Source organism: Ammospiza caudacuta, chromosome 5, assembly GCF_027887145.1.
Source record: "Ammospiza caudacuta isolate bAmmCau1 chromosome 5, bAmmCau1.pri, whole genome shotgun sequence".
Taxonomy (NCBI): Eukaryota; Metazoa; Chordata; class Aves; order Passeriformes; family Passerellidae; genus Ammospiza; species Ammospiza caudacuta.
In genome coordinates this window covers 11184664-11212216 of record NC_080597.1, presented here as the reverse complement: position 1 = coordinate 11212216, position 27553 = coordinate 11184664, and the positions used below count along the sequence as shown (strand labels likewise).

The 27553-nt window shown below is 44.3% G+C and overlaps 1 protein-coding gene across 1 annotated transcript in view; it reads left to right on the top strand.

Moving 5' to 3' along the window:
• Positions 1-84: 84 nt before the first annotated feature.
• TMTC1 (transmembrane O-mannosyltransferase targeting cadherins 1) overlaps positions 85-27553 on the top strand; it is a 143827-nt gene continuing 116358 nt past the window's right edge. The window contains exons 1-5 of the mRNA XM_058804849.1: positions 85-392; positions 12309-12486; positions 14521-14594; positions 15747-15923; positions 18683-18886. Of these exons, the coding sequence (XP_058660832.1) occupies positions 85-392; positions 12309-12486; positions 14521-14594; positions 15747-15923; positions 18683-18886 (941 nt within the window). The remainder of the gene's footprint in view (positions 393-12308; positions 12487-14520; positions 14595-15746; positions 15924-18682; positions 18887-27553) is intronic.

The window sequence follows — 27553 nt, the reverse complement described above, 5'->3', positions numbered from 1 at the left end:
CCCGCCCCGCACCATGCGGGCGCCGCTGCCTCCCCGCGCCGCGGCGGCGGCGGAGCCGGGGCAGCCGGGGCCGAGCCCCGCGCCATGGTGACGGGCTCGGCGCGGGGCTCCCGCAGCCGGGACCGAGCCGCGCCGGCCCCCTGCCCGTCGGCGGGCGGGCGGCGCGGCGGGGCGGCGGCGGCGGCGGTGCTGGCGGGGCTGTGCGCCCTGTGCTACGGCAACTCCCTGAGGGGCGAGTTCGTGCACGACGACGTCTGGGCCATCGTGAACAACCCCGACGTGAGGGCGGCCGCCCCCGTGTCCGCCGCCTTCGCCAACGACTTCTGGGGCAAGCGCATGGCCGAGAACACCAGCCACAAGTCCTACCGGCCCCTCTGCGTCCTCACCTTCAAGTGAGTGTCGGCGGGGCGGGCGGGGGCTGCCCTCCGCACAGAGCCTCTCCCGGCTCCGTGCCCGGGCGGCCGGCCCCGGGAGGGGGTCAGGGGGAGCCCCCCGGTCCCGCGCCCTCGGTTCGTGATTCAGCATTTCTGCCCGGGGCTCTGCGGGACGGGGGCGGGCGGGGGCTCCGCGGCGCGGCCCGGGGCAAGTTTGCCGGAGGAGGGAGCGATGAGGCGACGCTCCGGAGGAGTCCGCCGCGCTCCCGGCAAGTGTCTCTCTTTGCCCGCCGTTTGGGAGCAGGTGGCGCCTCTTCCCCGGGCTGCGGGAGGGATAAAAGCGAAAACGGAGCGTTTCAGAAAGCGCTTTTGGCTGGGGAAGTGCTCACATGAATTCCTCGTGAGTTCCTCCTGTGCTTTATCTCGAGTGCCTTTTCTCCGCAATTGAGTGGTCGTGCCAGAAAGTTCCCGCGTTGTGTTTTGAAACAGAGCCGTAGTTATCCGTGCCTTTGTTCTTAGCGCTAAGTGGAGGGGTCAGCCCCCGGGTACCGAGCATCCCTCCTGGCAGCTGCCAGCCTCCCTTGTCAGCCGCGGAGCTGCAGCCTCCCTGCTTCAGATGTTCCTTCCCCGTGTACCGGGCGAAGTTGTTGAGGAGGAGTTTCGGTTTTACAGGAATAAAGGGAAGTTGAGAGGCGGTAAAGTGACAGCTACCTTTGCTAATCCTAGGAAAAAGCTTTCACTAGCCTCTCTCCCCCAGGAGAAGAATTTGTGGCAAATCAGCTCAGTTACAGTCCATACAGTTTGTCATTCTTTCCATTAGCTTGTTCTCTATTTAATTTATTCTGACGGAACATTAAGGATGATGAATATTTAGCACATCTTAGCATTTAGAAATGATACATGTGTTTGCAGAGAGCTGTGCTGAGGAGCTGGTGGTGTGGCTGAGTGATGTGTAGGGCTGGTGATCGGTAGATGCTCAGTCCAAACTCATTACAGCAGGTGTTTGGAATAAAGGGTATGGGCATTGGCAAGTCTGCCAGGGGGATTTGTTACCGGTTCCTGGTTCACTCTGCTGATTGAGTAACTCATTAGCACACCGGATATCTAAATAGAATTTCATGAATATGTGGAAATTGAGTGTTTCTGTGAAGCGAGAGCAGTTTTGGGAAATGGAATGTCCCTTTGGCACTCCCGCAGAGCGCTTGCTGCTCTAGGGTTGTAAAGGCGGACTTGGAGCCAAGAGCCATCAGTGTTGGCTGTCTGGACACAGGCTGGCATGCTCCTCATAAAGGGAGCTGAATAGCACAGACCCTTGTAAGCTGGATTTTTTAGAACAGGTTTTGTACCTTCTCCTTGAAGGGCATCTCAGCCCATTTCTTTAAAGAGCGAGGTGGGAGCAGGGAGTTGCAGGCAGAGCTTTGTGCACACAGAGTGCCTTCTCTCTCCATCGTGTGTCCAACCAAACCCTTGTAGTTTGGGGATCATGTAATTAATCCATTCCTCCAGCAACACACCTGGGGGTAGGTGGAGGGAAGAGTGAATGTGTGTGCATCACCACTGACCTCACTGCATGCAATATTAGTGCTGGAGTGCTGGACTTGGCCTCCTAGATCAGGTTGCAGGATTGAGATTGTGATGCTAATGAGCAAGAGGAACTTAAACTTTAATAACGAAATGGAAACTAATTGTTCTAGTACCCATTTGAATGTACTTGAACTGGTTTTGCCTTTGCTGTTGATAGGGGGGTGTGTCAAAAAAGGATGAATGAAGTGCTGTCTCTGCCTAGTCCTTTCTGGAAGGGAAATGACACTAATTTTGTGAGCAAGATTTAATCCTCTATGTTTATAATAACCATACAGCCAAGACATTGGGTCAAAGGCAGAGTCATTTGTTCACCACTTGGCATTGCATTTGGAATAGGGAAGGAATCGTTTATCTTCCCTGGCTGCAGAGGGAGATTGTATCCACTGTGTTCCAATTATCCTTCCACCCTTCCAGTTTCCACATTCTTCCCATTTCATTTCTACCAGTGGGGTGTCAGAGGAAGATGTTGAGAACGGGGTGGAGTGAATCTTCAGTGGAACCCAAAGAAGCCTGGGGCAGCTTTTGCCAGGCAGCTGAACCTGTGGCTGAGCCCTGCTCTCTCTGCCTGCCTGAGGCATCCGCCCCTGCCTTGCCCAGCAGGAGGTTGCTGCTTGCTCTCTGTCTTCCTGCAGAAGGAAAAAAGGGATTTACCCTGATTCTGGTTAAAAGCTCAGCAGAAACTGATAGCAACATTCATTTCCATTCTGTTACCTAATACTTTTGTTAGAATTTACTCCACCCACTTAAGATGCTCGAGAAAATTGTGTGATGCGTGCAGGAAGGAGGGAAGAGAGCAACAAAGTATTCTGCTATCTTTATTGTTTGTAGATTTGCTTGTTTTATTTAATTTATCTTGTTGTTGTGCTAATTTGGTCAAATCCAAGGCATTTAAATAGCAGCATGAATCTTTATATCAGCCTAGTGGCTCTACTTCTCTTGCACGAAACTTTCATCTGTAAAGACTTGTTTTGCGTCTTGCTGTATTAAGATTAAAGAATCTGGGAGATCTCCAAACTGCCTGTACAGAACAGATGTGAAGGGTGGGCTGAAATGTGTATCTACAGATTCATCAATCTACTGACACTTTGTTTCAGTCCCTTTTCTGCCTTTTGTGGCTGTGGAAGTAAGAGGCAGGACTCAAAATGCCCTGTGGACTTCTCATTAGGCTGAACATATCCTACATACAAGCTACATATTCCTGAAATGATCTCAATTAAAAAAATTTATCACCCATCTGTCAGAAAAATCTGAAGCAGACATTGCTGAAATTGTGTAACAGTAGTTCAGTGTCCCTGATGAATTGGAAATCATAAGTGACAGTCCTCATTCCTGTAGACTAATGCTCTTGAGCCAAACAGTGAAAAGAGCTCAAGTATTTGACATTATTCACACTGGATCTGACAGTATAAATGATCAGAGGAAAAAAAGAGTGGCCCACTGGAACCATTAAGGAAAACTTAAAATATTCACAGAATTGCTGCACTGTTTTGTGTGGGTTAACATCAGAAGGGGGAAAAAAGACTCCGTATGGACTGTTGAATTAAATAATGTCTGTTTTGTGTCTTTGAACTTCTCTTGCCTTTTCTCCTGACTTCCATAAAATAAAGGAATGCTGAATGAGTTGGTTCAGAAGCATTCCTATCACACATGGTTAACTGTTAGGTGACAGGTCTAGCAGAACTCACCTGCACAGGAGCTGAGATGGTAGGCAGTGGTTTTACTTAGTCTTTCAGAAAAACTTTCTTCATGCTCTCTTCTCCAGCTGCTATCACTTTCACTGACTCACCTGCAGGTGTTTTCTTCTCTAAGAAGTGATTCAATATACTTCTTTCTAAAGAAGGCAACTTCTTGGACTCAGAACATACTATCTTTTGGTGTCTTCCCTATAAAATGTTAAGATGAAAGGTAGGAAAAAAAAGGGAAAAAGGAGAACTGCCAGTTCTGTAATTCAATCAGGATTTATATTTAAACTGGGTGCTTTCTGTCTTACACCTTGCCTCCACTAACAGAAGTTCACTGAATCATTTATTCCCTCAGTAGCACTTCAGCTACTCCTTGTTTCCAGTGGTTTTGCAGAAATGTTTCTCAGCTGCTGAAGCAGAAGGTGCAATCCCCAGTGCTGTCTCCCTTCCTCTTTCTCTTTCTGTCTGCCAAATCCCCATTTAGATAGATTCTCCAACCCAGGAACACAGGTGATGAAGATTTGGTGTAGTCAGCAGCACAGTGAAGGTACACAGTGATAGAAAATGGTGAGAGTGAAGCCTTTCCAATCCCCTGTATGCCATTTAATCAGATATGAGGCTCCTGGCTTGCAGGTGGCTGAGAAGTGAAGGCCCCGTGTGCTCAGCCTCGTTGGTGGTGCCAAGGCAGATGCTGGTGAGGGATGTCTCAAGGAACAGCTCACCAGGGACAGAAGAAGAAGGTGGTGACACATCTAGGACACATGGCTGTGACAAAGGCTTGGGAGGATGGCATGGCAGGGAAGCACAGCAGATACCTCCTCAGAGGAGGTGAGAGTTGTTCACTGGGAATGTACCTGGCTCTGTGGGGAGAGTGTCAGTGTTCCCTCCACTCCTTGGAGGAGAGGAGCTGGAGGGGCAGTAAGATGCAAAAGGGAATTTGAAAAAACAAGAAAACACACAGTTTGTGCAGAGAGCCATCCTACTAGTACTCTAGCTGGGAAAAAATGAGGAAAAAGAGGAATTAAAAAGTCTGGGCTGTGCTCAGGTGCTGAGTGCAGCATGGGGAACCTTCCAGGTCTGCCCACCAAGGCTGTAGCCACTGATGGCTTGGGTGTGTACCTGTCTGGGAAGGAAATAGGGCCCTTCAGCAGCAGCTCAGTATGCTGGGTTGGCATTGAGAGCCTCATATGAGGCTCCAGTGGCTTTGGATCAAAGCCTTAAGTGAATGTGAGCTTGGGTTAGAGGTAAATACATAGCCAAAGAGAGAACTGATTCTGTAACTCACTGTCAGCCTTCTGATCTGTCTGGTTGTTTACAGCTGATCCTTCTGTTTTTTCAGCTGTATCAGTGGCGTAAGTTTCAAGGACAGGGAGCTTAAGAGAACCAAAACAACCTGGGGAAGGAAAAAAGACCTTACATTTTCTTTGTTATTGATTTAATGCTATTTTACAGCTTGACAGTGCAGGGTAATATAGTGGAGCTATAATGTGTCAGGTTAAATACACAGTGCACAAGTATTTTCTTCACTCTGAACATCACAATGTTTAAGATTGTGTTAGTATTTCTTTTGTACAGCTTAGTCTACTATTTCTACTCATGCTGTGGCAGTCACTCTCCACACTGCTGCTGTGATACCTGCCATGAAATTGATGTAGTGCTGGTGTAGCCACACTGGATGAGGTGGGCTTGGTGAAGAAAAGCAGATACTTTTGTAAATCTGCTTGTATTATAACTGGAATATACAGATACATCTCTAAGCACGTAAGGATTTCTTTTGACCCAGAGCAGAATGCCTTGCTGTGGTTTTAGGTGTCTTCCAAAGCTTGGTATCTCAAAGCTTAGGTTTTCCCCCCAGTTTCAGGTGCACAAAAAGTCTCCCTCACAAATGTAATTTTTGTAGCAGGTGCCTGATGTTTGTGGTCTGAAGTTTGAGCTGTTTCTCTGGGGTTGCTTGCACTCCCTGGAAGGAGCACAGGGCTCCTGTGGAGGGTGAGGGAGGCTCCCTGCCCAGGGATGGGGTGCAGACCTGGCTGGGATCCTTGCTGTCATGCTGCTTGCAGAGGTGAGGGTTTGCCCAGTAGGAGAGGTGTGTACAAAGCATGAAGGAGTCTGCCTTCACATTTGTCAGCCCTGAATGAAATTTCCCTCTCTCTTGAATTTAAAGCCTTTTATGAGAGAAAGAGCTCTCTAATTCTCCTGAACGACTTGGCTGAGGTGGATGCAGTCATGCTTATCTTTGCTGCTTGCTTCAGTGATGTCTTGTCTCTATTTAACATCAACCCATTCCTGGAGATTTTCTCTCATTGGGCATTCTGTTCCTCTTGCACCAGTGTCACCATTAATTTTCTCTGCCCATCTTTTACCTAAAAGTCTCAGCTTTCGAGCAGCCTTCTTGCCCACAGAAGCATCCTTGTCAATACTCTTTAGAGTCCCTGAAAATAAATACTCTGCCTGCTGCTGGTTACCTAAGGCATTTCTCTGCATTTCCTCTCTCTGTTTCTGACTGCTTTCCTGGGCTTTCTCTTTATTGTCTCACAGTCTTAAAGAAAGGGAAAAGAAAAAAAGGTTGTTCTCTTTCACTCACTATATCTTTTTTTTAACCTTTTTTCTTTGCTTCTTGGTAAGTTAGAATGGCATTTCCCTCATGGTCTTCATCTTATTTCAAACTTACTTCATATTTGGTGAAGACCTGTTACATCCAGTTTGAAATACTGTCTTTAGGACTAATAACTTTATACTAGATTTTGGTTTCTGTTGCTTTCTCTTCTTGATGAGTGACTGTCCTAGCTTGCTTTTTGATCATGTCTCATCCCTTTTTCTCTTCATACTTTGATGGATGGCTGCTGAAGTGATTCATGAGATGTTCATTTTCTCAGTTCTTGCTGAGGTGCTTCTTAAGAATATTTTTTAAGACAAACTGCATTTTGTTCATTCTCTAGATAAAGTGACAGCAGGTTTGTAATTCTGTTGCTTGCCATCATCTGGATTTTTTTCTTGTCATAGTTTACCAAGGCCCATCATAAGAATGATGTGCTTTCTTCTGGATTTCTTTTCTTCTACTTAGTTTATCAAGGCCCCTTGTGGGTGCAAACCTAAAGCTGTGTGAGTGGTGCTCTTGTTATTTGCAACACAGGAATGATCATCAAACCAAACTTGCTGTGGTTTTAACAGAAAATTCTGCCCTGGCACATTTGTCACCTTCAAGGTGCTGCTTCTTCCCAGTCTAATTGTGATTTCTTTTTTCTTTCCCTGCCCCTGCTGGAAGGCAATAAGCTGCTCTGAATGCCTGCCCTTCACTCTGCTCTCTAAGTGATGACTCCTGTGCTCTGAGGCAGTGGCTGTGGGTGGGAATTGATGCAGCCTCCGCCTTGTCACCATTGCCATCACAGCAAACCAAGGACCAGGCCTTTTAAGCCTTATTGTCCATTTAATTCTCAGGCATTGTACTGTACTGTGGGAAGATTATCAGCACAAATCAGCACCGAGTGCTCTTGCACTTTGTGGAGGAAACTGGCCATTGCAGGAACACCAGTGCAAAGGGGCTTATTCTGTTTGCTGCTACAGGTTTTTCATTAATCTTTGAGCTGTTTCCATGTAGAGCCTTTACCATGAGTGCCACTGATGCAGCTGCACCTCTTTTGGAGTGCAAATGCTCATTTTCCTGGCACAAAGTCCATGCATCTGTGGAGTTTATAAGGAGATTCCACCATGCACTGAAAGTGGGTATTGCTTTGCATAAACTTTGCCATATTTAACACACAATTTGAACACGAAAAGATCATCACAGGAAACTTAATCTATCCTTATGTATGGAATTAATTGATATAAATCTGCATGTGAGCTTTCCTTATAAAAACTGTGTGGGTTTTATGAGGTATGGAATGCTGTGAGATTTTCCATTAAGTGTTACTTGCTATAACAAATTACCATTATTATCCAGTGCATTTCTGTTTCATAACATGTTGTGTTTCATTGTTAGTCTTCTGAAAATAATAAAACAGATTAAACTAAACAAGAGCTGCCCAGGGATAATAACAAAGTCTATAAAAAGAGAAACTCTCCAATTATGGTATACAATATTATTAAATCATAAGAGACCTTAAAAAAAGTTGAATGAATCTTCATGTGTACAAGTGAATGAAAAGCAAAGCACTATATTAGAGCTAGGGTGGGGGTGCTGGTGATTACATACCATAATTTGGTATATATGGAATTTGTCTGTGAGCTTGTGCTCTTGCTCTAGACCTCTCTGAGTTTGTGAGGATGAAGCCACAGAGTCCCACTCCATTTCCAGGCCCTCTCTGTGGGAAATTGCTTACCCAGAATTGATGTGTCCCTGACAGTTTCTCTGTAGGACATCTGATGGTACTGATGGAGGTTATAAGGATGATTTGCTTTCTTCTGGAGAGCTGTTGTACAGTCTCTATCCAGTGAACCTTCAAGAGAAGGCTGCTGCCTGTGGAGGTCTCTCTTTCTGGGAGTGGAGCTGTGCAATTCCTTTTCTGAGAGTGGATGGTGGAGGAATGGTGGAAAAACTGCTGCAAAGCAAACTATGCTATTCCACTGTTCCTGGAAAACATCCATCAGCCTTAAGAAAACCAAGGGATTTCTTATTTTGGTGTGCCTCCTGCATGAGTGTGTATTTTGGGCAGTGCTCTGCCCTGGGTGTGACATGCTGAGCCACACTTGCTGCAACACTTGGGCACAAAACCCACAAAAACAGTGCTGATCTTGGCTTGAATAAGTCTTTCAGTGCAGCCTGTGTGCCCTGCTGGGACATGTGATCATGCTGAGATTTCTGTACTCAGTTTTTTGTTTTGGTGGTGGCAGGGATGGTGCTGGTCAGCTCTATTAGAAGATAGCTGTCAATGTCACCTAGTACTGAGACACTGCACTTTGGTCTATGTGCTCTTCTCCTCCTTTCCCTGGGTCTTCTGAGGGCCTTTGCATTTGAACTTTGCAGGAGGTTTGGCAGAATCTTTGCTTCCAGGGACTCTTCCAGCAGAGATGTTAAAGCAGTAAAACTCTCCTCCAAGTGTTTAGTGGGTGACTCCTCTGAGGAGTGACCTCCATGTCTGAGATGGTTGGATCTCCTCTTTTGGGGTCTCTATTCCTAGCAGTGTTACCACTTGCTGTGTTCAGCCCCAGATCTTTAGGATGCTGTTTGCAAACACATCTCTGTTTTGGGGAGCAGCCTGTTCATACAGCCCAGAGCACCTCCTCTCCTCACTGTGTGCTCTACCAAGGCCACAAGATGTGGAAGTAACACTTAATGGAAAGTCTCACAGCATCCCATACCTCATAAAACCCCTCAGTTTTTATAAGGAAGGCTCACATGCAGATTTATATCAATTAATTCCACACATAAGGATGGATTAAGTTTCCTGTGATGATCTTTTCGTGTTCAAATTGTGTTAAATATGGCAAAGTTTATGCAAAGCAATACCCGCTTTCAGTGCAGGGTGGAATCTCTTTATAAGACGTGTCTTACAAGTTGTGCTGTAGCTCAGGCAGAGGTCATGATCTTCATACAGAAATGGCTGCATGATATGATTTTCCCCATTTTTGGGGCAGTATAAGTATGGAAATACATGGTCAGCACCACCTCCCTCCAGTGTAGTACAGTTTTTGCTTGCTAGAACTTCTGTTTATGAACATTATGTTGAAGAAAGACCACTTCTTCCTTAATTTTGAGATTCATATCTCTGTTTTACTTCCTTTGTTTGCTGAACAGTCTGCTGTGTATAATTGCTGCATGCTGCTGCCAGTAAACAAGACTGGCTCTCTCTGTTAGGGCATTAAAGATTAAGAGGAGAGAAGTAATTTTTTATTTACCCATCCCCTTCTTGGCTCCCTTGCCCAGAAGTTGCTCCCCAGTTCCCCTGCAGTGGAGCAAATTTGGCATTCCATAGCAGGCTGCCTTTTCTCCCCATGGCTGTGTGAGCTGGGCAGCTCTGCAGAGTTCTTGTGACTTGGATTAGAGCTGTTTGAAGACCCAGATTTTTGACATACAATAAATTTAACCACTGCTAACATTTCAACATCGTTCTGCTGGGATTGTTTCAGGACTAAAGAATGTTTCCTTCATTGCCATGTGGCCTAATTTCTTATGACAAAGAGCTTTAGCAGCAAAAAGCACTGGTGTGAATATAGCACCTGCACACGCTCATGTTTAGTGTTCATGGACCACCAAAGATGGTATTTAAAACACACTTGCAGGCTGATTTTGCTGTTTAGTGAAAGAGTTACCTGAACAGCATGGTATTATGTTTGTATTTTGTTCTGTTGTTTTTTATTTATTTAAAGAACACACAGGGGAGCAGCCAGGCTGCGAGGCTGATGCTTTTACTGAGCTGTTGTCAATAATTTACATCAGGTAATTCTCAGCTTACAAGCCTCATTGACTTGGTGTTCACCCTAAGAAGGGGTGTGAAGGACTCACCCCACCTTTTGGATAGGGGACCTGATGGGGATGGAAGATCCCTTACCTGTCAAGTTCTGCCTCTCCTGCCAGCAGACCTGTTTTGCAGGATGGGAAGTGATCAGATATGATCCATGGAGAATGACGATAGAATTTTCAAGAGTATTGCCAGATGTCATGAGTTCAGTGATTGGTTCTCACAACTAAGTGAGAATTTCTCCCCTTTTGGTGCATGATTTTATATTACCTGATATCCTGAGCACTTGTCCTCACCTGCCTGCATCTGCTTTCTCCAGAGATCAGAGTCCCAGATCACACTTTGGCATTGGAGGGGGACCAGTGGACTCTGCTTCAGCTGATGTACATCCAGAAATGATTCATTTGAGTAAGGAATGTCTCCTGCAGAGGGTCCCTGTCCTTGTGCACATCTGCAGGTGTCTTGGGGTGAACTGTGTCTCCTTTGGTGGCAGGGTGGCCCTGTGCTGCCCCTTGTTCCCCTCAGCCCTGTGCTGGAAACAAGATTCTGCCCTGGGGGGGTTCCTGCTGCTGCTGCAGTGTATTTGCAGCTGAACCCCTGGCTGGGTGTGTGTTACTGCCATTTGTTGTGGCTTGTCATTCAGGGCTGGTAGAAATAAGGGAAAGTGATGGATGTTGCTGCCCTGAAGTAGCTTGCAGGAGAAATGGGATAAAAAAAGAAAAACCTCCAAACTCTTTGTGTATTCTTGAATCACACAGACTGATGTCTTGTCAAAATGTAACTACATCAACCCATACTTCAAAGGGAAAGGTCAAGTCATGCCAAAATTTCACTTTTTCACAAACTCTCTGGGTTTCATCTGTTGCCTCCTCAAACACTCCAGTAGGAGCACAGCAGGAATGCACGAGTAAGACTCTTGGTCTGGTAAAAGTGGATTGGCCTGGAAAATTGAACCCAGGACAGCTAGCACATCCTGGATTATGAATAAGAAATGTAGAGAGTTATTTATATATATATAAAAAAAAAGGTTGTCTGGCTCTCACAGACCTCTTCACACCTCCTCTGTCTCACAGAAACACCTAAGGTGGTTTTTTATAGTAGCAACAGCTCAGTTGCCTTGCTGTCACATCATGTTTGTCATGGGAGACCTGCAGTCTTTTAGTAACAACAGCAAGGATTATTGACCCTATAGCATATTTACAACTGCATGTAAAATATTTAGATTGAGTCTTCTTTTCACTGGTTATCTTTTTTGTTTAGAAAAAAAAAAAATCCCTCAACATTAGTTAGACATTTTTCCAGATTCCTTGTTCATATATGGAGTCTTCCCTAGATAGGCACCATGCGTATGTGTGTATATTTGTGTAGATACATATATATGTGTGTATGTATATATATATATATATATATATATATATATGTATTTGTCCAAATGTACAGATGTTGTTAATATTTAATAGAATTATCTTCAACTGTGTGTAAGGCAAGGCTTGTCAGCAGCTGTTAAGCAAGCTGGCTGTAAAAAAAAGTAACCAGAAGAATGTATTAATACATGCTGTCAAGCAAATGTCATAACAGCTTGTTACATTTTTTTTTATGATCTACACAAATAATGAACCCTAATTGTCTCACTGAGTCTAGGGTGATGTTAGCTAACTTATCTTTGCCATCAATGTCCTTATAAAAATGATGAGAACTATTAGACAAGCTTCTTTATGCCAGTAAAGCATTTAAATAAAAGGCTTAACCTTCAGTGTGTGACACGGTTTTGAAAGTTAAATGGGAGTAAATGCCCCTTTATGCTAAGCAGATGCTCCAGCACCTTACCAAGTCCTTGTCTTGGCTGCTCCTGGGCAGAAGAATCTCTTCTAGAGCAGAAAATAACTAGCCATGTAGTAAAGCTGCCACGTGGCCAGCAGAACCACAGCAGGTGCCAGCAGGGAAACGGGACAAGTGCCACGATGCTGGCCAGGGTGATTTGCTGCTAGGGCAGCACAGGCGTGGTCTCACTGCAGTAAACTCTGCTGGGAGGGCACAGCACTCCCCATCTCTGTCAAAAAGGCTGCCAAACACAACCACATAAAAGAAAAATAGGAGAAATGGTTTCTCTTTAATCAAATAAACCAAAGTTTAGAGCGGTTTGCAGTAATTAGTTTAATAGCACTAACATTAGATGGCAGCAAATGGGGCAAAAGGCATAATTTAGAGTGTTTGAATGGTATTAGAAGATCTCCCAAATCTAGCAATGGCTTTGTTTTGTTTCCTTACAGGTTAAACATACTGCTGGCTGGCATGAACCCCTTGTATTTCCACGCAGTGAATGTAATTTTACACTGCCTGGTGACTCTTGTGCTGATGTACACGTGTGACAAAGCTGTGTTCAAGGATTGTCGCCTTGCCTTTGTCACGGCGCTCTTCTTCGCTGTGCACCCCATTCACACCGAGGCTGTAAGTATGTGCCACCAAACACAAAAATAAATTAATTCTTCCAAATTCTAATTGATTTTTTGCAAGGAAACCTCTGAGTCATGCAGAATGTTGTACTTGTGATTTTTTTTTTTTGCTGTGGGGGAGCAAAGGTGGGAATGTACTCTATTTAATACTCTATTAAAATAATTTGTAGGAGTCATTAAGGAAAAAGCACATTCATACTTGCAGTCTTTGTGCTCTGGAACTGAATTCTAAATGGTGGTCCTAATCAGCCCTGCTGGGAATAAATGGACAGTCAGGAGTTTCCTGAAACCAAAGAGCTCAGTGAGGCTGTGCTCTCCTGCTGGGATATTGTTGCATGCCTTCAGTCATCTCCTATAGCCATCCGTTTTAGGGCGGAAAAGTGAAGGCAGCATTACTGTGTATTCTGGAGGAGCTCTCTCTGACAGAGGTGGTGTGACCCATGGATTAATTAATATTTATTTCAATGAAAAACTAGGAGAATCCTTTTCAGAAAAAGAGTTGTTCACAAACACCAGCATAAGTTGACAGAACAACAGCTCATATTGGGAATTTTTCTGTTTGTTATAAGGAAACATTTAAAGATGTAATCATTCCAAAACTGCAGTCTGTTAGCACCAGGAGACACTTGTATAGCTAAAAGGAGTCTTGCTGTCTTGGAGAATGAAAGGTAATGTCCAGCTTTCTACACTGCAAAAAAGAAATGCTCTCATTAGCTGAGATACCACTGACATCACACTGCTCTCATTCCAAGCCTTTGTAAATGGGGGAGGGAAACAGCTCCTGTGGCTGAGAACTTTTGAGGAGAGATTACCTTAATAACAAAAAGCCACAAGCTTTGGAGTTACTCCCTGTGCTGTGTTGTGTGAACTAATCAGCTAGGCTCCTTTTGATAATACAGCTTTATATTTTAAGGGAGGTTTTAGATGAGGCCCTCTTGGAATTTATTTTTGTCTGGGTCAGAACTTTAAAAGGTTAAAATAAATGCCAGAGCTCTGAATATAACTTAATTATGTAATCTCAAAAGGGGCGAGATTTCAAAGGGCCTTTTATTTGCTGTATGGTGATTCTTGGATCCTTATGAAGTAGAATATTGAAATAACTGTAAAAAACAGTGTTTATCTATTCTTCTGCAGTATTCCCTTTTTATAAAAAGATTTTGTTCATTAATCTGTAGGAAGAAACTCTTGCAAACTCAGATTGTTCAGGAGGAATAAATTCTATAAATTCTATCCTATCCCTTTTTGGTGATAAGAGTTCATTTCAATGTTGCTTATATAGTAAGTAATTTTCTTTAACAAATTTCAGTACTGGGAGTTGGATGCATTTCTCATCTAAGCCTATTATACAAAATTAAAACAAATCCTTAAAATTGGCATTTTCTATATACCTTAATTAATATTTTATTAAGTAAGGAATGAGTTTACTGTTGGCTTACTCATTTGTTTTGCCAAGCTAGAAATGCAGCAGACAAAACTGAGCATACCCTACACTGTGGTGGTGTTCACAGGGGTTCCAGGAAGAGGGAAGAGACAAGGATCTGACTCCATGTTTTCAGAAGGCTGATTTATTATTTTATGATATATATATTATATTAAAACTATACTAAAAGAATAGAAGGAAGGATTTCATCAGAAGGCTAGCTAAGAATAGAAAAGGGATTATAATGAAATCTTGTGACTGACTGAGACAGTCTGAGACAGCTGGACTGTGATTGGCCATTAATTAGAAACAACTCAATGAGACCAATCACAGATGCACCTATTGCATTCCAGAGCAGCAGATAATCATTGGTTACATTTTGTTCCTGAGGCCTCTCAGCTTCTCAGGAGAAAAAATCCTAAGGAAAGGATTTTTCATAAAATGTGTCTGTGCCACTACACTGTCCAAATAACATTTTGGTATGCTGAGGGAGGATAACACTGAAAGATCAAAAAAATAGTAGCTTTGAGCATGGATTATTGAGGCAGTCACTGAGTGTTTTACTTTTTTAGATGTGTTTTTACACCTGTGTGTCTCCTTTCCTTTCAGGTAACAGGTATAGTAGGCAGAGCAGACGTCCTGGCCTGTCTACTCTTTCTGTTGGCTTTTCTCTCCTATAATAGGTACGTGGTAACATCATGAGATTGTTTATATTGTTTATTTTGAGGAGGGGACCAGAGGCAGTGTCAGTGTTTCATGGCTGTTGGCAGAGGTGCTTCCCACAGCTCTGCTGTATGGAGGTGTCCTGGCCTCTGCCTGCAGCCATGGTGATGCTTATGAGAGCAAAAAACCACTGAACCAGGAGTCAACATTGACAATCCCTCTTCACTGCTGACCATACAGCAGAGGAGGGCTTGTAAAAATGGTAAAGAAATGTTTTCAATGGAAGGCAAATTGTCTGTGTGTAGAGTGAAGAGCAGGCAGACACATGCCTGCCTTTCAAATGCATGCTGTGACTGTGGGACTCTGGAGCACCTGGTCTGAGAGAGTTAAGGAGTGTGTCTAGACCATTAGTCATCCTTTTCAGGTGAAAACTTGGCACTGCTTGCTGCTCTGTGTTCTAAAACTGGAACTGAACGAGTGTAGATACAGAAATAGCTGCCTTGGATGGGGTTTCTGCACCTTTTGCATTATTTGCAGTTTGAAATAACATTGTTTGCATTCAGAAATAGCACCATGTCATCACAGCCACAGGGAGAAACTGCTGATATCCCTGTGGGGCTGTCTGCTGCAAACCCACTGTGCTGTTTTCTTCAGAAGGTGTGAAGCACAGTGACCCCACAGGAATCTGCCTGTGTGATTTCAGTTCTTTCCTACCTTCTCCCATGTGACAGGGGCTTGCTGCCCAGTCTGTTAGTGATTAGGACACATCTCTGACTCAAGGGACTGTGGGTGGGATGGAGGAATTTTTGCTTGCCTAGTGCTTTTTGTCCCAGAAGGAGAATTAAGCATGTGTGTTCCACATGACAGAAAGCAGGTGTTTTCCTGCCTTTTCTGTACTTTGCCTTCCCCTGACTGTTTCAAGTCTACTTTATTTTTCTGCTTGTCTTTGTTTCACCTCTTGTGCACCAAGAATTGCAGCAGCTCCCCATATTTTCATCTTCCCTTCCTGTCCTGTGGCTAAGCCTTTTCTCATTGTAGATTGTTCATGTCTTGACATGTTTGTGTCAGCCATCTTAAGGCATTAAGGACAAGTGTCTCAGTATTTGTGTGACTGTAGGAAACATGAAAATAGCAGAAGAGTTAAGGTATTTCATGTCAATTCTGTTTTTCAGGAGTGTGGATCAGCTTTATGTTGGGGAACATTTCCCTCCCACTGCCTCCCCATTCTTTTTGCTGCTTAGTTTATTCCTTGGGACGTGTGCAATGCTGGTAAAAGAAACTGGAGTCACTGTTTTTGGTGTGTGCTTGGTTTATGACTTCTTTTCCCTCTCCTACAATGGACTCAAATTGTAAGTAACTTCTTGTGCTTCTGGTGCTTTTCAGGTCTTTTCACCTGTTAGTCTAAAATATGTATTATTATGGTATGCAGCACTGGAGGGAGATGGACTTGCCCTGCTGAATTAGATGGATATTTGACAAATTTGGAGGGACCCACAATTGCATTCTGTGTTTTGTCGTGGTGTTTTTTTTTTTATTTTTTAAATTTATTTTTATTTTAAATTTTTTGTTACTCTTTTGCTGCCTGATTACTTTTGTTGGGTGAATCGACCAGATGTGAAGAACTGACCCCTGAAATGCTGAATTCACCCTGGCAAGACTAACATTTATTTTTAGTGTGGGAGTTCTGACTGAAGCATCAACATCCTGAAGTTTCTCCGGTTTAACTCCTTCCATTCACAATGTCTGCTTGATTATTCTGATACAATGCCATGGGTTTAGAAATGTTATATGATGTTTAGTAGTAAAACCAGGTTTGATATTTTTTCTGTCCTTTTAGAATGGAAAAAGAGGGAAAATACCCATCCAGTTCTGGTTGGAATAGTTAGCAGCTCTCAGAAGTCAGTGGAGAAAAATAAAGTACTTTGGAGTTTGTACCCCTCACCCACTTATAACTGTCACAAATAACTGTGCTGTTTTCCATCTCCATTCAGAGTCAGAAGTCCTGGTTTATTAGAAAATTTTTATAATAACAATTACATATAGATTTTATCTGTTTTTTTCCCAAAACATCCTTGGTGCAGATCTATGAGTGTATATAAGAGCTCAGTGCTCCTGAGAATGGGAATTCTTACTCCTCATATCATTTTTGTGTTTTCACTGGGGCTGCCCACCAGCCCTGGAACCTGTCACACCCTACATGAGCTGGTGTGCATCTGGGTTATAAAAAGGACACTGAATTTGCGTTTCTCCAGTGAATTAAATGAACAGAGCTGGCACAAGGTGAGAGCAGCAGCTGCAGGGAGGACACGGGGGACTCTCAGGAGCATCCTGGCTTCCTTCCCTTTGTGGCCCTTTCTCCAGGCCCTCATGGGGACAGACCAGTTTCATACCTGCCCTGTGGCAGCACTGGCAATCAGCAGGCAGGGGATTCCTCCTCTTTTCACTGGATAAGTAGTTCCTAATGGTGTGACTGGTGGGCAAGGAGCCAGGGAGATTTCTGGGGGCTGACAGCCAGCTTGCTTGTTAACACTTGTATTTACACCCTGACAGGCTGTTTCAGGACCTGCCTGGCTAAAGGGAACACAACTGTTAATTAACTGCAGGAAAATCTGTGCCTTCCTCCTCCCTCCTTTCCTCAGTCTCCCCCTTCCATAGCCCCACATTCCAGGGGCTCTTTTCAAGCTGTTTTTTTTTGTTTCAGTGGTGGCCAGTTGCCCAGATGTGGCACTATTTAGCTTGTAGGAATGGAGCTGTTAATCCAGATGTGCTGTATTGTGTTATCTCCTCTGGTTGCATGTATTGTGCATTTATCTCTTTGTGATGCTCAAGATTATATGATTGCATTTGACTTTAAGGGGCAGCAGAAAACAAACAGCCTTCTATGTGCTGCTGAAAATTCCTCTGCTCCTCCTTCCAACCTCTCCAGATTTGTTTTCTGTTTAAAAGTGGTGGAACATCATTTGTTTTCTGGAGCAAAAAATTAGGAGTGACACCACAGTGCTTCCCATTTTAACAGAGGTCCAGAGAACAGCTTGATACAGGAGTGCTTGTCTTCTCTTGCTGTCAAGTCTCTAGCTCTAGTTAGGAACCAGTAAATACTGTCCTCAGCACACAAAGGCTTTTTTAATGGATTAAAGCAGTATTGTCTGTTGTAGTTTTGTTAAAAATAGGTTAGAAACTGCTGTAAAATGTGGTGGTGTTCACAGGGGTCTCAGGATGAGAGAAAAGACAAGGATCTGACTCCATGTTTCAGAAGGCTGATTTATTATTTTATGATATATATTATATTAAAACTATGCTAAAAGAATAGAAGAGAGGATTTCATCAGAAGGCTTGAAAGGAAAGGAGTGGAATGGAATGATAATAAAATCTTGTGACTGACCAGAGAGTCCGAGACAGCTGGGCTGTGATTGGCCATTAATTAGAAACAATCACATATGCACCTGTTGCATTCCACAGCAGCAGATAATCATTGGTTACATTTTGTTTCTGAGGCCTCTCAGCTTCTCAGGAGAAAAAATCCTCAGGAAAGGATTTTTCATAAAATATATCTGTGACAGTAAAATAGTTGATAATTGTTAAGCATGTACTGTTAGTTTGGTTGATATATTGTAAAAGGGGTTTAAAGAGTAGTTATAAGAAATATGGTACTCAACGTACCATAACACACCTCAGTAAAGTGCAGCATCCCCCAGGGAAAACGAGCCAGCCTGGACAGAGCTGTAGTGGGCCAATCCAGTGCCTTAAACCTTCATGCACATGAAGGATCCAAAAAGAAACCAATCCAAAGGGACAAAACCAGGATAAAAAGGGGCTTCTGACCCACTGAATTTGTGCCACATCGGGGTCATCGGAGACATCCCCAGCACCGGCGCTGCAGCATCCTCGACGGGAGCGCTCCTGCTCAGCCTGGGCCCCCCATGCTTCAGGCCTTTCTTTTTCTTATAAAAAATCCTGAAATCACTTTAGTACCAGGAGCCTGCTCTCGTTTTTAACACTTAGATACCATGTTGTGCTGATTTCACAGCGTTCAGCCTTTTGATGAGTAAAAGTGCACAGAATACAAGTCCTCGCATCCTTTTCTTTCCCTTTCCCTGCCTTTCCTCAGGAGGAACGGGGCCATTCCCCAGAGGCCCTCCCGGCTGCCCGTGCCTGCTCCGTGGGGCTCATCGCTGTCCGGCCGGGAGAACGGGAAGCAGCAGCAGCAGCATCGCTGTGCCCAGCGCGGCGCCTGGAGCTCGTGCCACCCGCCCGGGCCCCGCGAGCAGCCCAGCCTGCCCGTGCCCAGCAGGGCCATCTGGGCCATCCGCAGGTACTGCTGCACACCCCTGCTCCCTTCACCTCGTGTTAGCCCTTTTTGTCCTGAAATTGCTGTGGGTGTTTACGGTAGGAGTCCTGGTAAAATATATGTATTGTGTAAGTGTTGTGGTGTGCTGTATTGTCCCATTTTGGCCTTCCAGGTCACTTTCCCAGGTGTGCCTATACTCTCTCCCTTCCCCCTTACCCCCATGCTGAGTGAGTCCTGTCACTCAGACTTAACATTCCAGCAAGGCGTAGTGTGGTTGGTCAAGTTCAAAGGATGCCACTCAGGCCTGGGGGTCATTGGCCTTTCTGGGTGTCATCTTCCCCTGAGACCCTGCCCCTCTCACCTGGTTGGTGGCTCACCTGTACCTCCCCTCCCCCTGTCCCTGAGCTTAAAAAGGTCATCAGACCATGTGGTCAGCATTCTGTTGGAGCAGTTGCTCACGTTCAGACCTCTGTAACTATGGAATAAACCTCTGGACATTAAACCCTCCAGCAGAATCCTCTCCTTTTTCTCTTCACCATCGCCTGAAGTTATTCCTCCTGAGGTCAACGGGGTTCCAACAAGCCTGGACTTGTTCAGTGCCCGGCTGCAACCACCAGCAAGCCAAGGTATCTCTGGGGTGACACACAGCAGTTGCTGCCTTTGGCCCAGCAGCGAGGGTCAGACTGGCCCAGGCACAATCTAACTGGTAATATTGGGAGCCTTTTTTTCCAATATATAAGTGGTCTTGCCCCAGTCCTAGTTGTTCTAAATGGGCTGCAGCTGTGATGCCCTTAATTGGGCAGCAGCTGTGGCTAATGAAGATAACTGGGATAAAAGGGGGTGGGCTGGCCAGTCGGGGAGAGCCTTGGAGGTGCCCTGATGAAGCAGTAGGAACAACACTGCTGTGAAGAGCTGCTTGTGAGAAAACCACCCTGAAGGTATGGGACTCTAGAACTATGATAACAACAATATGAATACAACAGTTGTTCTTGTGTTACTGGGAGGAGGTGGAAGGAGGGTTAAGGGAGAAAGGAGGAGAATGTCTATCAGAAATCAGGGCAACCCCAGTGATGGGGAGAGAATGATGCATCTGACTCCATGGCTATCAGAAGGTGTAACAGGCACAGGGCCTGCAAGGCCTGTCTGGTGGTCAGCAGACTAAGATAGGAAATGCCAAGTTATGATGACTGGAACTAGAAAGCTCCTTTTTCTGCCTCCAGACCCTTGCTTATCTCTCTGTAAGACTATAGGCCACTTCCCTTTGACCCTTACAATTGGACAATTCCTAAAACCCCTGAAACCTATATAAAGGGCTACTTTTGCCTAGTTTGGTAGAAGAGCTCTCCCTGAGAACCTTCACAGAAGGTTCCTCACACAGCCTTCTCCTCTCTCTCCCTGTGTCTGCCAAAGGCCCTTAGCAAGCAAAGAGCTGAAATCACAAAATGAGCTGATAATCACAAAAGATCTGATATCACCTAAACTTGCTAAGGTAGCCTGTGGCTGGGAGCTGCCTGGGAACTCGGGCTGTGCTGAGCAGGACTGCTCTATCTGGCCAGGGATACCCTGAAACCCGACCAAGGCTGCATTAAGAAGGCAAATTAATTACTTTATTATACTACATTACTATACTAGATTAAACTATATTATATTATGTCTAAAACTGAGTTTGCCCAAGCACCCAACTTCACTCAGCTGCACAGAATCTTGTGGCTGTCTGCTGATGGACAGTCTGCACACATGCTTGGCCCTTGTGAGAAACAACTGCTCACTTTGAAAATTTCAAAACATTTATTATACCTTAACAAAGATACAACAAAGGACTACATAAGGAAAAAGTTGCAGTGCTGAGAACTGCCCCTCATGGATACCACATGGCTGGTTCATCTTCAAGATGGATGCTCAGTCTTTTATGCCCCTGGGGTTGCATCAGCCAGCCCTGGCCCCTCCCAAGGTCTGTCACTCAGCTCTTCTTGGCCCTTTATCAGTGGAGATGCTTTCTTGTCACTGGATTGGAGGTCAGGTGTTGCCATGCTGCCCCCCTGAGCACCCCCAAGCTTTTCCATTCCCCACTGCCCCATGCCAGGGACACCTGTGCAGCTTCTTTGTACCTGTCCTGGACAGCCCAGGCTGTGTGATGGCAGCAACACAGGGGGGAAAGGGAACTGTGGGGAGAGCAGAGGGCATCTAAACTACAATAACATAACTGTACAGCACTAAAGCTTTTCTTAATATTCACACAATAGTGATATTTTAATTGTGAGAGCCAATCATCTCATTATCCATCTATAACAGCCTGATAGGCCAAGGAAACAAAACACCATCACTTTGGGTAAACAATCTCCATATTGCATTCTACTTTGGCCCAACACAGGAGCAATGAATGAGAGAAGAATTGTTTTGATCGTTCTTTTCTCTGCTTCTCTCTCTGCTTTTCTCAGGTTCAGAGAATGTGAATCCCACAAATATCTGAGGACATGTTAGTGTTTTTGTTCTCTTTGATCCTTGTATTTGTCTCTGTTTTCCCTGATGGATAGTGTCATAGGATCGTTCAGGTTGGAAAAGATGTCTAAGATTATCAAGTCCAGCCATTACCTCAGCACTGCCAAGCCTGCTACTATGTCCCTAATGCCACATCTGCACATCTTTTAAATACCTTCAGTGATGGTGACTCCACTGCTTCCTTGGGCAGTCTGTTGTTGACAACCCTTTCAGTGAAGAAAATGTTCCTAATATCTAATTTTAAACTTCCCTGGTGTGTCTTGAGGCCATTCCTTTTGTCATGGTGCTTGCTACTAGGGAGAGACTGATGCCCACAACAGGGGGCAGGAGGTTAATATAAAAAGCATCTTCTGTCTTGTTCCATCATCTTATTCCTTGTTCCTTTCACTCCTGTTTTTTCATACTGCTCCTTTCTCCCCTCCTTTGCTTTGTACTTTTTTCCAGACACCCTCCCTCTGCCCCCGCTTTTGGGAACATCCCTTTCTTGCACAAAGGGAAAGCCTCTTGCCTCCCAGCCTCTTCAGGGGAGGCTGCAGAAGCTGAGTTGGAGAGCCTGTGCATGTGGGACGGCTCCAGAGCGAGCTCCTCCACGCTGCCAATTGGCATTTGCTTTTTGGCAGCTCCCCCTTCAAGTGTTGTGAAGGATTTGTGCACATGGCAAACCAAGCCCTGCGTGTACATAGCTGCTTTCTGTTTGAAAAGGGGCTCTCATGGTGGTGTGAGCTGCTCAGCTGCTCTCTTCTCAAGTGACTGACTGTGTACAGCACACTTGCAAAGGCTTGCTGTGTGAGAGTTGGCTGTGGGATGCCCAGAGTGGAGCTGGCTTGGTCCCAGTGGCTGAGAGGGAAGCGTGCCTGTGAGAGTTGTGCTGTTGACATATTATATGGTATGAAGCAGGAAGAACTCAATACAATTTCTCTATTAAAATACATTCTGTATTAAAAAAAAAATCCTTGCTATAGAAGAAAAAAAGAAGAAGTTGCTGTTGAATCTGTAAGATTCTTTATGCAATTTTGCCTTGGAATTCACATTTGTCTGACTTGTGTAGGTCTTCTTGCATAGCAAAAGGATGGGGGGGGGGGAAAAAGCTTTAAATATTTCAGGACCTCCAAAATTGGTGGACAGACTTGGCATAGTGAAGTAGCTTCAGGTATCTTATTTAGTCTACCAGATTACTAGTTGTAAGGTTTTAATGAAAATAAAGTAGCAAGGCACTAATCTGTACTTTTAAGTACTTGTAATGTGATCAAGTAGGTTTCTATTTAATAATAATTTATTGTACCTCTTCTTGCTACAGCAACTGAAAAATGCAGGAAGATGTAATGGAAGAATTAAGGGAATTGGTCTAATTGGCAGTAACTGGCGCTAGTTATGTAAATTCTTGGTGCAGAGATATTTTTGTTCTTTATTGTCACTTACTCTTATCTTCAGCCATCCAGTGAATATGTGGGTTGCAGTCCCAGTTGCCTTTAGGAGTAAGGAATGAATTAGTCTGGAGGAAGCTGTAGGTTTTATCACCACTATTTATTGCAGTTTTGGGGAATGCTGCCATATGCTACTGAGATGAGCTAACTAGAGTCTCTTGTGGGTTTGATCCACCTCCCTGAGTTTTAAAACCTGAAGGAGGCTTGTGAGTGTGTGTGCATTTCCATATGAGATAAATGGGGAAGGACAGACAGAACTTTCATGTCAGGCTTGTACTTGAGTTTGGGGTAAGGCCTCAGTGCCTTCACTCTGGTGTGGTCTGTGTCCTGTTGAAAATCACTGTCAGTGGCAATCATCACTCATTCTCTTTTTCATGATTTGTTGAGGCCACTGAAAACTGGGATTTATTTTTTTACCTTTTTTCTTTCCTTAATTGGTTTTGGTTATGCCATGTTCTATGTGCCACACACTCTGTGTTGCCAAATGTGATCTAGCCCATGAACACCTCCAAGGCACCTAATCACTCTGAAGGTTTTGAGTTTTATAAATAGCTGGGGACTGCAGTCTAAGCTTCTTGGAAAACAAGACTCCACAACAGCTTGCATACTTTTGAAACTGAAATCTCTGTTTCTCTTTGGTGTCCCAGAAGCTCATTTTTATTGTGTCTGCTGGTGGTGAGACTCTTCCCTTGCAGTGGACCATATACTGGAATTAGTGTTACTGTTTTCCATGTATATGAATGGTTGCATAGTGTTTTTTGTATATTATTTTTATTTATGTTTTTTTTTTTTGCCAGGTTACATGAAAAGCAGGTGTACCTGGAGCTGTGCCCAACAGCATCACTTTAAATCTGTATTGTGTGTATAAGAATGTGGGAGCTCACTACTCATTAACATTGTGGGAACCAGGCCCAAAACCCCATTGATCCAAAATCCAATGAAATCCTAAAGGCTGTAGGAGGGATAAATGGGATCTGATGACTAAACTGGTGGTGCTGTTGTTCCCTCTTACAGTAGCAAGGGAAGATGGAAATGCTCTGCAGAATGTGGTGCATTCCAGGGATGTCTGTGCTGGCCCTAAGTTTGATAGACTGTGAGGAAAAATATGTTGAGGTCATTACTTATCTTCCCTGAGTCCCTGTGCAGTGTGCATGGTCAGGGGTTGAGCTGAAACAGATGCTGTCCTTCAGCATGAGGGAAGGCACTGGCACACACAGTGTGGGACTGTGCAACAATTGCTTGGCTTTTCCTCACTGCCTCCTTCTATTTCCAATCCTTTATGTAGCAATGATTTTTAATTTTTTTTTCTTTTTGGACTGATATGATAGTATAGAGTATAGCACATTTCTGCTTAAACATGAAATTACTGTTCAAAAAGCAGAAGTGTCAGCTGAATTTCTGTTCCTTCCCCATGCCACACAGGGCAATGCTATGTTCTAGATTTGTAACTGATAAAGACAGAAAAGTGTGACCACTTTCCCAGATGTGGGCTTTCATGTGTGCAAACTTTACCTTTTCTTGAATTTGTTAGAGAGTGTTTGATAGGAAAATGTGGGTGTGAAACTGCCTGTATTATAAAAGTGAGAGGAAAACACTTTGTTAGATGGGGTACAGCTTTCTTAAATTTTGGTACAACTTCTTTAAATTTTGGCGAGTTGTTCCCATTTGCACTTACACACTCTGGAGGTCAGTGGTGGTCGCTTTCAAATGCAAAGCACAGCAGCAGAAAGCAACGTGTCTCTGAGAAAAGCAGCAGGGAGGTAACTATTGTTTATGTTGAGTGTTTGCCCCTGACTAAAATGAGGCAGGAAACCTGGGTACTTGTCTCTGGCCTGGAAGTTCCTTGCTGTGCCAACAGCAAAATAGCAAGGAAGTGTTAAAGGGCTTTGCAAACACCACTGCAAAAGCTGGTGGAGAAATTCCAGGGCAGTTTGGGGTTGTCTGTGGTGAAAAAGGTCTGGGTATGGGGATAAATCACATGGACTCCTTTCCTTCATGGTGGAAAAAAAACCCTGTTTATTCACATAACTCCTTTTTATAGAGTTTTCCAGACCTTGTGTGTGACTCCAATTGCTCAATAGTTTTCTTGCCAATTACTTATTGGTGTGTAACAATTTGTCACCCTGTATTGATTGGTCACTCAAACCCTCCGTGTGTTCGTGCAGGAAAAGTTGTTTGTGAGAGATAGTTGTCATTTTTCTATCTAAAACCAGTTTATACAGGTGCAAGTTGTTTTTCACCCAGGAGCAGATTGTTATGCTAACGAACTGCTCACACCAGAATTGCTTTCACATGGGAACTTGCAGTGGCTGACAAGGCCAGCCATTGATATTAGGAGAACAGGCTTGCTTTTATGAAGCCTTTCTTTATGATTTTTCTACCTTACTGCAACATCTGGGAGCCTGGCAGTCGAAATGCTTTTCTTCTTTAGGAAAGCAAAACGAGTAATCTGGAGCATTAAGCAGTAGAGCCAGCCCAGGCTTTTTCCTTCCTCTGTCACTGGTGATGTCCTCAGGGTTGCAAGATGTTACAAATAAAGGATCAAGCTCCTAGTCTGTGATACTCTGAGCAAAGGTGAAAAATGAATTGCCTCTGTGTGAAAGCAGGGAAAAGGAAGTGCTGCATTGTCACTGGCTACAGGCTGTTTTCTTTTTTTTTTTTGTTTTTTTTTTTTTTTGTTTTTTTCTCTTAATTTATATTTAAAATTGAATTGAGAATAGGACAACAAAGTTTGCTCCAAAAGGCAAGTAGGGCCCTGAGTCCCAAGGCCTGGGGAGGCACAGTGAGTGCTGAAAGGTGGCAGATTAGGTAAGTGTCATTGCTATCCTGGGATCTGTGGGATGCTCCTTCTGGGGTGTTGCAAGTTTTTTTATTCTAGCAGGTTTGCTGAGGCTCTGTCATTCTTGCTGTTTAGTAAGCTTAAGTTATGAATGAAGTTTGGCTGCCTCTGGGGAGGTGGATTGCAGAGGTGGATTTGGCCTGTGGTTTGTTCTTCTCTGAACTCAGTTCTTCAGATGGCTTTTCCATTGTGAGTTTGAGCAATAGCTCTCTCTGCTGCTGTGTCTGTACAGTCTGTGTAGGAAATGTTGAGTGACTCTTTCTGAAGGCCAGGATTTCCCCTGCAGTCAGTGACAATATTTATTGTCATGCACAGATGGCACCTGAGGCCATCAGAAGGCTCTGCTAGTCTGGAAATGTGAGATGTGGGTGCCCCTGTGCTTACAGCCATGGATTCAGCCAAGGATTTACGTGCTCTGCCCTGGAACTGTCTTCCAGAGAACCCTTGTGTAATCTTGGGGAAATAATTACATCTCTCTGTTCCCATGGCATGTGCTGGAAGATGAGGCACAGTAATGCATGCTGCTTTTCCATTTGTGTGATGTGCTGGTTGTCTTCTGTCCCCCTCCCAAAAGAGAAACCAAGCCAAGGATTCTCTCTTAGGCATGCTTGTGCCATTATGTGTCTTAATTTTTGCAATCTTCAAGTGCTGTTTCAGTGCAAGTGACTGAACTCATTGCTTGCAGACTGAAGTTCAGTTAAGAGCAGCACTGCTTTGATATGGTGATGACTAAGGTTGCATGAATGCAGAATAAGGCTTGTTTAGACCTCATTGTGCTGCAAAATATGCATTAGCCAGATAAGAAAGATCTGCTTTAATTTTGGCCTCCTTGTGTGTTTTTATTGTGACAGTCTTTAATTACACTATCACATGGCTTTTTCTTTTTTGCACAATCCCTGCTGGAGTTGTTGCCCAGAATGGATGGGGATCAGTTAACGAGTAACTATTTGATATTTTGTTTTTTCCTGGTCCAGAGCATTGCCCCATGCCGTATTTACTTCATGTTATTCAAGTCCTGCTCTGAGACAGATTTACAGCTTCTCAGTAATTCCTCTGTGTACACACCACCAAGTGCTGGTATTTCCTTGCAGTTTGTTACATAGGTCTGCAATCTTCTAAAGTACTTTTGGCATAGTTTCTGCATGTGTAACTTCCTTACTGTTCAGAACAAGTAAAGTGAATAGCCAGAAATTTTATAGTGGGGAACCACATGGATGTTGAGTTGGATTCACCTTTGTATTTACTTCATGGACATGTGCTGGTTGAGCAAACAGACTGCTGGCAGCAGCAGACTGTGCTCTGTAGGAGTCAGTCTTGAGAGGTGAGGGGCCTCTTCCTTTAGATATGTGCAGACTGAGGAGGCACAATGATATGATGTTCCCTTCCAGACCTGGAGAGGAATGAACCCAGCCCAGCATATGCAACTTCTTCTGGCAGCCCTTTCCTTCCTTTCTTCCCAGTTAGTTGCCCTGCCTCACCTGCTGCAGCCCATCCTCATCTCTTCTCTTGTTTGCTTTTCCTTAACCATGTAATTGTTCTGCTCTTTGCTCCTCAGGCTTTGCCTTTTGGATCTTGCTGCTTCCCTCAAGAGCTACTGTGTTGGTCTCACTCCCAAGGTCCCTCCTGTTCTCCTGTCCCCTAAGTCCTTGCCAAGCCAATTCAGGGGCCCTGATCTGTGTCCTTGTACTGCCTTTTGTGTCCTCCCTGTGCTCCCCTCTCCTCCCATCTCTCCAGTTCAGTCTTCTGCCCAGCATGGGGGTGAGGTCCCTCTGGATTCTTTCAGCTTTCAGCACTCACTGTCTTTGCTTATCTCCTCCTCCCCTCTGCATGGGTTTCTGCTCTATGGGCTGCAAACCTCAGTTTCTTTTTGACCTCATCTCTCCATGAGGTCAAAACCCCCTCCCTCATCTTGGGGGTTCAGCTCTCCTC